Source organism: Ascaphus truei, chromosome 10 (assembly GCF_040206685.1).
Source record: "Ascaphus truei isolate aAscTru1 chromosome 10, aAscTru1.hap1, whole genome shotgun sequence".
NCBI classification, from domain to species: domain Eukaryota; kingdom Metazoa; phylum Chordata; class Amphibia; order Anura; family Ascaphidae; genus Ascaphus; species Ascaphus truei.
This window is the reverse complement of record NC_134492.1, coordinates 48,390,184-48,403,133: the sequence shown is the minus strand read 5'-3', so window position 1 is coordinate 48,403,133 and position 12,950 is coordinate 48,390,184. Positions and strand designations below refer to the sequence as shown.

Genomic DNA, 12,950 nt, shown 5'->3' with positions numbered 1-12,950 from the left:
TACTGTTTCTTTTTGTTTTCCTTCCTCTGGATCAATATACTGTAAGTACAAATATAGGATAAGTATCTGTCGTCTTAATTTTGGCATACTGTAGGTTGAGCTTCATGGACCTATGTCTTTTTTCAACCTCACCTACTATGTAACTGTGTATTAAGCGTGTACTACAAACTTATTGAAAGAATTCGTGGTTAAACAGGAAATAATGGTAAAAAATAATAAATGTACCAGCACACAAAAGAAAGAAAATGGGGGAATGGTGAACCAAAAAGTTTAATGAGCAAAACACAAAGTGAGTGAAAAAACCACAATACAAAAAAGGGGGAGGAAGGGAAGGAGTGGGATGAACAAACGTAAAAGTATAGGGAGAAAGGGGGGCGGCAACGTTTCGGGGTATGAACCCCTTCTTCAGGCCCATTCCCAAAAGACACAGGGTATCTAATGGTATTTCCCTAGTCCCTATACACGTCTCCCAAAGAAAGCACCAAAAACAAACGGGCAATGAGACATGGATGTATCCTAGTAGGGAATAATGTAACCAGGTAGTATCCTAACATCCTTGCTGTTAGATGATCCTCCCCTTGCTGTTAGAGATTGAGGGAGCCGGTTTGTGACGTCAGACGCCGATCGAATGCGGAAGTGGAGAGTGAGGAACAGCTGACTGGAGTCTTTTACACAGCGTCTGAACCCAGAGTGGTTGAATTGCTTTTATTTATCTTGGAGCATGTGAGTGTGTTGGAGCCTCCTGGCTCGATTATATGTTATAATTAAATTGTGTTGCACTATTTTTCTTTTTTCTTTACATATGCTGCCCATTTGAGATTCCTTGTGTTATTTCCACCTTGGAGAGGAAGTTTTTGCACTCTGTGTCCTCCCCCAGAAGTTACTTTGAGTGATTGTGAAATCTCTCACACCAGCTGCATCTCCTCTTGGTGATATTTATCTGTTTTTGTTTATATTTATGTATATTTAAGGTTTGCCCTTACTTTCCTTGCACCATTAAATCAAGGGTGCATCTTAGAATCGATGAAATAGGGTATGTGCATTAATACATAGGGCCATATTCCTGCCCATGCATGTATGACTATACATGTGTATGTCTACGCACGCAGGTAAGTATCTGTATTTTATACTTGTGAAAAAGAAAAAATGTGCACAAGCGCTAAAGACTAAAACACCAGTGTGACAATTGCAAAATATATATATAAAGGCTGCCTAGTAATACTGTCAGTACTGACAGAGAAAGTGAAAGTGAAAACAAAGAAAAACCTGGCGCCAAAAGTTCATTGGATAATCCTGTACTCCTCAGGGGATCAGCACACTTGCTTGACAGGCCATATAGGGGAAAAAACACAAACAGACACAGATCATAGTGCAACACTGTAGGGTTAAAACAGGTCTACACTAATACACACACTGCACATATAACATAGAGACTCCTAGTGACTATAAAAACTATTTATTAAATAAAAAGAACTATGCCATAAAATGGTTTGGACAAATGAGAACACCGCTGGTCATCCAGATATGAAAAATCAGAGCCCTACTTACAAGCAGCAAGGCAAATACAGGCAATGCAACAAAGAGTCTTCCGGCTGCTGCTGATGTCTTTGCAGAGATGTGATTCCTGCTGCACCGTGACTCTCGTGCTGACTCTCCCTCCAGGGGTTAACAGAAACAGTGGCAGTGTTGGAGGCCTGCTTGTGGGGCTCACAGCTCTCCTCCACGTGAGGCTGCTCTCCTCACTTCCTCCTCCGGTTACACAGGCTGTCTCAGCGTGCCTGCACGCGAGTGTGCACGTGCCCTTAAAGGGACAGTACAAACGTCCTGTATGCCAAGAACTAACGGCTGCAATGGGGCTCAAATGTGACCAAGTGTCCCAAAAAGTCCAATACCAAGCTCAAAGTGACTGTGTCACCTGCCCTACGCGTTTCGTGGATGTTACTCCACTTCCTCAGGGGCTACAAAGACTGACACTGAATGACATGTACATATACCCTAACCAATTAAAAATTAATTGCCCAATTAGGCTGTATAGCCTGCATGTCATTAATATCAAATCACTACGTCTCTAACAACATAATACACATACAATACATTAAACAACATTAAAAACATTCAGATATCAACTGATAACCATATATCCCAAAATTGAGGCCAGATGTAATATCATAATAGGCATTGATATATACCAAAATGCCAAATTGTGGCCAAAGGATAAACAAACCTGCTTAAGCCACTTAGTATGCTACTGCTGGTACAGAGTCAAATGGATAAGGTGTCATCCATTAAGTAATGGTTGCATTTAACTAATGTTTGTTTGAGCCATTTCATCTACCTAAAAAGGAGCCCAATTCAAAATCAATATTGAGCCCATATGGGGATAGAGTCTTAAGTTCATAGATCCAAAAGGCCTCCCTCCTATTGATGTGTTGAATGTTATTACCACCTCTCCAATTGGGTGTACACAATTCAATAGGTTGACAGATAAGGCCCTTTGGATTTTTGCCATGATGTACCAAAAAGTGGTGGGACACACTGTGTGATGTTAAACCCTTTTTGATGTTGTAGATATGTTCATATATACGTCTTTGAAACGTACGACCAGTGCGACCCACATATTGCAGGCCACAAGGACACTGCAACATATAAATGACAAACTCTGACTTACATGAAATATGTGACATGATTTTGTAGTTTTTGGCGGTGACATTAGATTTGAATTCTGTGCTACAACAGCTGTACTTACAGGCTATACATTTACTGCATGGTTTAAACCCATTTTTAACCTGATTGATGTTCATTTTTATTTCACCTTGGTTTAAAGGGTAACTAGGTGCCAGTTTGTTCCTAAAGTTACCAGCTTTCTTAAAAACAATAGATGGCTGTGGTGTTAGTATCTGTGACAAAGTTGCATCCTGTAACAATATAGGCCAATGTTTGGCAAAAATATTCCTTATTTTGGGGGCCATAGCGTTATATTGTGTTATAAAGGAAATATTATTTTTCCCTTGGCTGTCCCCTTTGTCCTTATATTCCAGGAGTTTGTTCCTGTCCATATCTTGAACTAAAGAGATAGTATTCTCTAGTTCGTCTAAGGGATAGTTCCGATCTAGAAACTTATTTTTGAGTTCACCCGCCTGCTCTACAAAAGATTCCAACCTGGAGCAGTTGCGCCTAAGTCGGATGAATTGTCCTTTTGGAATATTCCTAATCCATTGCGGATTGTGATGGCTGTTGGCCATAACATAATTGTTGGCCTGTACAGGCTTAAAAAATGTTTGTGTATGAATGTGGTCATCAACAATACTAATATTTAAATCCAAAAAGTTAATGGTGGTTTTATCATATTGGCATATTAGTTTCAAATTTCTGTTATTGTCATTAAGGTACAAAATGAATTGATCTAATAAATTCAGTTCCCCATCCCAAATAAAAATAACGTCATCTATGTAGCGCCGCCATAGCACGAGGCTTGCACCAAATGGGCAGTTGTTCCAAATGGCCTCCTTCTCCCATTGCCCCATAAAAAGGTTCGCATAACTTGGGGCAAACCTCGTGCCCATGGCGGTACCACATATCTGCAAATAATACTGTAAATTATAACAAAAATAATTGTGTGTTAATATAAATCTAATCCCATCCATCAAGAAGGCCTTAAGTACTTACTGTACAGGTGTAGATAGTTTAATTAAAGTTGTGTCTGAGTTTGGAGTACGCAAATAAAATTTGTATCTCAAAGAGGAGGCTCTGATCACAATGTTTGGAAACAGCATTTTTGTGTACAGTACCGACCAACTTTATTCTAACTTGGCTAGCTCTGCGAATTTCGGACTATCCCGGTGATGTGCGGTTTTGTGTCGTTTTCTCCCGGGGTGTATAGCGTTATTTTCGCGGCTGTGATTTAAGCATTTTATTCCCACTGGCTGCAATACTGCAATGCCGTGTAAAAACGCATGGGGGCGTTTGCGAGCTGTTGTCTTTGAAGCCGAGAAATTCATGAATTGTAATGCAGTATATACTGTATATATACAGTAAATACTGTATAACAACAACCCCTATAACCCCTAACATACACATACAGTACTGTATATGCACATCAATGATACTATAGGCCGTCCCCTCGCGAGATGTGTTTGCAGCAGAGAGAGAACCGCTGCTCTCTCTCCGCAAACATCGGCACATTAAAAATTATTTAAAATACATTTTTATTCATAGTGTAGATGTGCAGGGGGTCTCCGGAGCTGAACCGCGTTGGTTTCAGGTCCGGGACCCCCTGCTTCCCGAGATACAGCCCCCTTTATGAGGTGCCGGTATCCCTCTGCATTTAAAGGTCCCGATCACGTGACCGCGGCATGTAAACAAAGCAGAGGGATACCGGCACCCCCTAAAGGGGCCTGTATCTCGGGAAGCAGGGGGTCCCCGGACCTAAAACCAAAACGTTTCTGCTCCGGAGACCCTCTGCACATGTACAGTATAAATAAAACACATATATAAATAAACACTCGTTCCTTACCTTAGCGGCTATGTGCTATGGTAACGAAGCAGCATTTCTGTATTTTAATAATATTGTACAGTGAGCAGGGGGTTCCCTGAGCCAGAAATTAATGCTCAGGGGACCCCCTGCTCCTGCACAATATTATTAAAAATACAGAAATGCTGCTTCATTACCATAGCTGATAGCCGCTAAGGCAATGAAGGGGTTAAGGCAGAATAAACAATAAATACATTAAATACATATTTTTAATGTGTGTGTTAAACCTCCCTGCCTTGACTGTAATCTGTGTAAGACCCCCTCCCCCTATTGTGTGTGTTAAACTTCCCTGCCTTGACTAATCTATGTAAAACCCCCTCCCCCTATTGTGTGTGTTAAACTTCCCTGCCTTGACTGTAATCTATGTAAAAAACCCTCCCCCTATTGTGTCTGCTAAACTTCCCTGCTTTGACTAATCTGTGTAAGCCCCCCTCCCCCTATTGTGTCGGTTAAATCTCCCTGCCTGTGTTTCTGTGAATGCAGTGTACTGTATGTAAATGTGGGGAGGGGAGGGGGATCCCGTGTGAATAACCACACCCACACCCACTACCCACTACCCACCTGCACATGGCCCCTCCGCTGCTGCAAAACAGAGACAAAAATTAAAACATACAAAGTAATGTCCCCTAACCCCTTAATCACCATAGTGGTTATTAACCGCTACAGTCATTAAGGGGTTAACCCACCCTCACCCACCACTCGGGATGCCTACATACCCTCCCACACTAACCCCCCCGTGAGGCCTAACCACCCTCACCGAGTACCCACAAGGGAGGCCTACCCACATACCATTGGGGAAACACCCCCCCCCCACCCCCAGTATCCACAATAAAAACAACACAGTGACCCACAATAAACATCATTCTATTTATTAAATACATTACCCACCCCCTGTGCCCCCCCATAAATACATGATTTATTCTTTTACATACAGGGTTCATAACACACAGCAACAATTAATAAATAAATCTAAATAAATAAATAAATACATGAATATAAATAAATACATTTAAAATACATTTTTATTCATAGTGTAGATGTACAGGGGGTCTCCGGAGCTGAACCGCTTTGGTTTTAGGTCTGGGGACCCCCTGCTCCCCGAGATACAGGCCCCTTTAGGGGGTGCCGGTATCCCTCTGCTTTGTTTACATGCCGCGGTCACATGATCGGGACCTTTAAATTCAGAGGGATACCGGCACCTCATAAAGGGGGCTGTATCTTGGGAAGCAGGGGGTCCCCGTACCTGAAACCAACGCGGTTCAGCTCCGGAGACCCCCTGCACATCTACACTATGAATAAAAATGTATTTTAAATGTATTTATTTATATTCATTTATTTATTTATTTATTTAGATTTATTTATTTATTTTTGGGCGGCTGCTGTGTGTGAGTTTTTTTTATTGTGGGTAGCGGGGGTGGGTGAAGGGGGTATTAGCCCCAACGGTGGTTGTTTAGGGCTTGCGGGGGGGTAGCGGGAGGGGTGAACCCCTTCATGACCGTAGCGGTATTAACTGCTACGGTCGTGAAGGGGTTAAGTGCACCCGCAACCCCCCCGCAAGTCCTAAACTCACACCAAGGGCCAAATACCCCCTACACCCACCCCCGTTACCCACAATAAAGCGGGCACGTGGGTTAACCCCTTCATTGCCTTAGCGGCTATCAGCTATGGTAATGAAGCAGCATTTCTGTATTTTTAATAATATTGTGCAGGAGCAGGGGGTCCCCTGAGTTTTGATTTGTGGCTCAGGGAACCCCCTGCTCACTGTACAATATTATTAAAAATACAGTCATGCTGCTTCGTTACCATAGCACATAGCCGCAAAGGTAAGGAACGAGTGTTTATTTATATATGTGTTTTATTTATACTGTACATGTGCAGAGGGTCTCCGGACCATAAACGTTTTGGTTTTAGGTCCGGGGACCCCCTGTTTCCCGAGATACAGGCCCCTTTAGGGGGTGCCGGTATCACTCTGCTTTGTTTACATGCCGCGGTCACGTGATCGGAACCTTTAAATGCAGAGGGATACCGGCACCTCATAAAGGGGGCTGTATCTCGGGAAGCAGGGGGTCCCCGGACCTGAAACCAACGCGGTTCAGCTCCGGAGACCCCCTGCACATCTACACTATGAATAAAAATGTATTTTAAATAATTTTGAATGTGCCGATGTTTGCGCAGAGAGAGCAGCGATTCTCTCTCTGCTGCAAACACATCTCGCCAGGGGCCGGCCTATAGTATCATTGATGTGCATACAGTATACAGTACTGTATGTGTACAGTACTGTATGTTAGGGGTTATAGGGGTTGTTGTTATACAGTATATATATATATATATATATATATATATATATATATATATATATATATACTGTATATATATATATATATATATATACTGTATATATATATACTGCATTACAATTCATGAATTTATGCCATCTGGCGGACACGCGAAGCATTGCAGCCTAGTAAATCCTGAACCATTATCAATTAACACATCAACCGCGCGTCAGCCGGGCATGACCCTGGCTGGGACAGCGGCATGCTCCGGGTGAACAGCGTGGCATTCCAGGAACATGCTAGGGACAAACCGGTGATTTGTTAGAATAAAGTGTGCTGCAGCTGTATGGTGAATTTACCCAATGAAAAGTTAAGTTGTGGTCTAAAATGTGTAATTTTAATTGGCAAATGTTGAATCAGTCCAACCTGGTATTTCTGATTCAAGTTCTAGTTTGTTTTTTTAATGAATACAAGAGAGAGAGAGAGATTGTCGGGGAGAGAGAGAGAGAGATTGTCAGAGAGAGAGAGATTGTTGGGGAGAGAGAAAGAGAGAGAGATTGTCGGGGAGAGAGAGAGATTGTCGGGGAGAGAGAGAGAGAGATTGTCGGGGAGAGAGAGAGAGAGATTGTCGGGGAGAGAGAGAGAGAGATTGTCGGGGAGAGAGAGAGAGAGATTGTCGGGGAGAGAGAGAGATTGTCAGGGAGAGAGAGATAGAGATTGTCGGGGAGAGAGAGAGAGATTGTCGGGGAGAGAGAGAGATTGTCGGGGAGAGAGAGAGAGATTGTCGAGGAGAGAGAGAGAGAGATTGTCGGGGAGAGAGAGAGATTGTCGGGGAGAGAGAGAGAGAGATTGTCGGGGAGAGAGAGATTGTCGGGGAGAGAGAGAGATTGTCGGGGAGAGAGAGAGATTGTCGGGGAGAGAGAGAGAGAGAGAGAGAGATTGTCGGGGAGAGAGAGAGAGATTGTCAGGGAGAGAGAGAGAGAGATTGTCGGGGAGAGAGAGAGAGAGATTGTCGGGGAGAGAGAGAGATTGTCGGGGAGAGAGAGAGAGATTGTCGAGGAGAGAGAGAGAGAGATTGTCGGGGAGAGAGAGAGAGAGATTGTCGGGGAGAGAGAGATTGTCGGGGAGAGAGAGAGATTGTCGGGGAGAGAGAGAGATTGTCGGGGAGAGAGAGAGAGAGAGAGAGAGAGAGAGAGATTGTCGGGGAGAGAGAGAGAGATTGTCAGGGAGAGAGAGAGAGAGAGAGATGCAATGCGTTACCAAACGCCAAAGTGTTATCACAAAATGCCAATATCCCTCTCTGAAACCTCATTGTACACTATTAGATTACATTTCTTAATAGTCACATGATGCTCACAAGTAAAATGTTCAAACAGAAATGAGTATACTTTTAGGATATACTTCTTTACTCACAGTGCATTTCTTCGCAACAGATGGATCCATGAGCCGGAATATTTTAGAAGAGTCTTGCATAGCAGTCTGTGCATCAGATGGGATAAAGGAAGAGGATATCAGTATGTGTCGAGGAGAAAACTCATCTAATGAATTAATGTCATGTGCAAATGAAAATCTAACACCTACTTGTTTAGCTCATCAATATGAACAAAAAACATGTGCTCTAACTGCAAAGTTTATCACAGGTAGCAACGATGCAGCATGCAAAGGTATACAAGTAAATAAGCTGGAGGACAGAAAATTTGCTGAACAGTTTACTAGAAAATCAAGCTTTGAAAATCACCACAAAGCACAGAGAGGACTGAAGCTGCAAAAGTGTAATGAATGTGGGAAACACTTTACTTTTAAATCTAGTCTTCTTAAACATTATAAAGGGCACACGGGGGAGAATCCCCATCAGTGTGATGAATGTGGGAAACACTTTACTGATAAATCTAGTCTTATTATACATCAGAGAACACACACAGGGGAGAAACCTTATCAGTGTAATGAATGTGGGGAAAACTTTATTTGCAAATCTATTCTTATTAAACATCAGAGAACACACACAGGGGAGAAACCATATCAGTGTAATGAATGTGGGAAAAAGTTTACTGCTAAATTTAGTCTTATTACACACCAGAGAACACACACAGGGGAGAAACCTTATCAGTGTAATGAATGTGGGAAAAAGTTTATATGCAAATCTAGTCTTATTAAACACCAGAGAACACACACAAAAGAGAAGCTTCATCAGTGTAAAGAATGTGGGAAAAAGTTTACTGCTAAATTTAGTCTTATTACACACCAGAGAACACACACAGGTGAGAAACCTTATCAGTGTAATGAATGTGGGAAAAAGTTTGTATGCAAATCTAGTCTTATTAAACACCAGAGAACACACACAAAAGAGAAGCTTCATCAGTGTAAAGAATGTGGGAAAAAGTTTACTGCTAAATCTAGTCTTATAACACATCAAAGAATACACACAGGGGTGAAACCTTATCAGTGTAATGAATGTGGGAAAAACTTTACTTTCAAATCTAGTATTATTAAACATCAGAGAACACACACAGAAGTGAAGCATCATCAGTGTAATGAATGTGGGAAAACTGTTACTTGCAAATCTAGTCTTATGAGACACCAGAGAGCACACAGAGGAGAAAAACCTCATCAATGTAATCAATGTGGGAAAAACTTTACTTACAAATCTAATCTTATTAAACATCAGAGAACACACACAGAAGAGAAACATCATACATGTAGTGAATGTGGGAAAAACTTTACTTGCAAATCTAGTCTTATGAGACATCAGAGAGCACACATAGGAGAAAAAGCTACAGTGCAATGAATGTGGGAAACACTTCACTTACCATTCTAGTCTTATTAAACATCAGAGAACACGCAGGGGAGACAACCTATAAATGCATGTTGGTATTATTTTGCTTCAGAATCAAATCTTGTAAATCAGAGAACACACATGGGAGAAACCTTATAAATGCAATGAGTGGGAAGAAAACGTTGCTTCTTAATCTTATCTAACCATATACTGTACACTAACAATATACAGGAGAAAAGCCTCATAAATTAATGAATTTTAGAAACACCTCAAAATGTGGTGAAAGGGTTATTACTAAATCAATTCTTTCTACAAATCAAGTAACACAGTAAGACCTAAGAAACCATTTTTGAATCACAGCCTATTTTAATAATGTAATGATTAGTTTAACAACCTGTTATTTCTAGAATTTTATATTTATTATTTTATGAAGAAAATGTCATTACAAAAAATAAAATGTTTGTAATTTTTTTTATTGCATTTAGCGCAAAGCTCTAGCAGCCATATTGGTCCTGGAGAACTGTAGGTTTTGTTAGATTGGAAAGCTCTGAAAACTAAAAAAAGTTATTTATGTAGAACTCTTGTTAGTATATTAATTAGGTGTTGTGACAAACGCCCCTCTTTTGTAGTGCTGACGTCTGTCTGGGTTCTTCCCGACACAGTCTTCTAGGGTTAATTATACAACAAACAGGATCATGCAAAGTATTATGCTGCTTCTGCCTGCTTTATTTTCATCCAAGTAAGGTACTGCAGCGTTAACATGTGAAGGTTAGAGGTACTCAGATACTTTCATTCAGCAGTTCACACATTTCAGTGTTACAATATTTCCCACACTGTTATTTCAAGAAATAAAACCAAAATCATATAAGCAAAATCCTATCCCTTTCAGGGATCTAACTACACATCAGAATTAGTCTCTCTAACAGCTGCTGGCCAACTAAACTGGTTCCCCAGCTTAAAACAATGCTCTTTCATTTAGGGTCACAAGATACAGCACAGTCTTTTAGCAACAGCAATAACCATTTGTTTTGTCTTATCTGTTCGTGGTGTCCAGGCAAATCCTCTGGTACTGTGATACTTGGAGGGGCCGTCAACCCCGACACTGGATGCAGGGGAGCAGCGATACCCCCAGCCTCCAGGCTCTAAGGAGAGAGACTGAAATGCAAACCTCTCTGCTCTAAATACCTGTGCATGTGATTAGAAGAGCAGGTGAGGGAGAACTAGAGCCATTGTAATCTGTGGTCTGGATTTTCCATCCAGCTGCCTGAGTTAATGGGAAGCTGTGGAACGGATCATTTTTAACTATTCCTGCACTTTCTGACCTAAAATGGGGCAGAAAGCTGCCTAACATCTTTGGACTATGTCACAGTGTTTTATATGGTACAACTTAGGTACAGTCCTATTGAGATGGAAAAAAAATGTTGCACAATAGGCTATTTGTATCAAGTGTGAATAATTTATGTAATTGCATCTGGTAACATTCGGAGAATAATAGCAATAATGCAAAAGCAGAAAATAAAATGTAGACCGTCAGGAAGGATTCTGTGTAATGACATGCAAATGAGCATTCAGGCTCCTATATATTTTACACCAGACACATAGTTATGGCATGTAAAAAAGTGATTTAAAACCTCATGTGCAGTAAATAAGAATACGACTTATGAGTACATTTAAATGTCTTAGATAGGGCCACTAACCTGCCTTTCCCCACGATTTCTTATCATACAATACTTCCACTGCAGCCATCGATTCCGAGTAACGACATGTAAATAAGCACACAGGTTGTAACTTTTTGCTAATCCATTTTAACATGAATCCCTATATGGTAATGTGTGCCTTTTTTGCATCTCATTATCCAGAATTCCTGACCATCCCTAGGTGGTAAGCAGGTAAGGCATTGCCTAGGGATGGCATTTCTCAGGGCAGTAAGAGGGAGAGAATAGCAGCACTGTTGCTTTCCTTTTTTTTTTATATAATACATGTAGGTATGAAGCAAGGGTTCTCCAGAGCTGAACTTTGTTAATTTCAGCTTTGGCGACTTCCTGCTTCCTGAGATACTTACCACCTTAGGGGGTGCCGATATCTCCTGCTCAGGTTTAAAGCCCCCGATCACATGGGACAGTAGGAAGATAACGTTGCGGCTTCCTATTGGCCCATATGATGGGACATCTAAACCTGGGATGAGATACCGACACCCTCTAAGGAGGTATCTCTGAAAGCAGGGGGTCCCTGGAGCGGAAATGAATGGGGTTCAACTCCGGAGACCGCTTGCTTCCTTCCTAGGGGGGATTTTTCAGGGAAAACCTTTTGGTGTGATTTTTTTTGTTTGAGGGGGGGGGGGGGAGTCCTAAATATTGCTTGCCTAAGGATGGCACATACCCTAGGGATTGGCCTGATTCTTTACATAGAGCCATGGTAAAGTACTACACCGAAACCTAATGAGTGTACAATGTTGCTCTATTCACAGAGACGAATAAATAAATGATTACAACAAAGGAATCCTATAAATGTAAAAAAAAAAAAAAAACTCCTCCCTCTTCCCCAAATTGTAAAAAAAACATTAATTAAATAATAAGAAAAACAATTCCATACGTTTCTTAGTTATATTATGCAAAATCTTGGGAGAAAGGGGGATATTTAAAACCAGAGACAGAACATGAAACACAGACAGAGCTCAGTGCACATCCAGTGAAACTTATACACGGTACAGTCCCTAAATATATATGTATAGATATCTTTTGAATAAAATGGTCTTTTAGTTTAACATTTTGGCCAAAGTGTTGTAAGCCCTTGAGCCACTACACGGCAGAAAGGGGGATACTTCGCTACAGCTAAAGAATGCAGAATCGTTATCTGAGTATAAAATAGCGTATGCATGAAGGGAAAAAGGGGGGGGGGGAGGTATCCTCTTCTACGGTGCACTCCATAATGCAGAAGGAAGTTGTGTTACTAAAGTGATAAATCACCTAACTACGTAGCGTACCTGAATAGCACTTCTTATAGCTAGAGTGTCTAATGAGTATTGCACAGTGAGCATAAGCTCTGGAATTTAAAATATAACTTTTAATAATGGCCTCTGAAAATGACAGAATTAACATGATGGAATCTGAGCTGTTCTCTGGTAAGAAACAATACAAATTCACACCTACTGTAGGATTGTAAAGGGTCTTTAATATTGAGGAGACTGGTAGCTGGTGACTGGTAGCAGTCCTGGAGAAGCCCTTGTAGCAAGCCCTCGTGGTGGCCATCCACAGAAAGTCACTCCATATAGGGGTTCAGATGTCCTGGACGATCCTCCACAGTACCTATTGCTCTGTGAGCTGTACTTTATATCTGCAGTGTCGCCCTATGCGTTTCCTCTAGTGCGACT

The 12,950-nt window shown here is 41.4% G+C and overlaps 1 protein-coding gene across 1 annotated transcript in view; it reads left to right on the top strand.

Annotated features, from left to right (window-relative positions):
• LOC142503930 (uncharacterized) overlaps positions 1 to 12,066 on the top strand; it is a 37,079-nt gene extending 25,013 nt beyond the window's left edge. The window contains 2 exon segments of the mRNA XM_075616875.1: positions 8,241 to 9,576; positions 9,578 to 12,066. Of these exon segments, the coding sequence (XP_075472990.1) occupies positions 8,241 to 9,576; positions 9,578 to 9,665 (1,424 nt within the window). The 3' untranslated portion in view covers positions 9,666 to 12,066.
• The last annotated feature ends 884 nt before the right edge of the window (positions 12,067 to 12,950 follow it).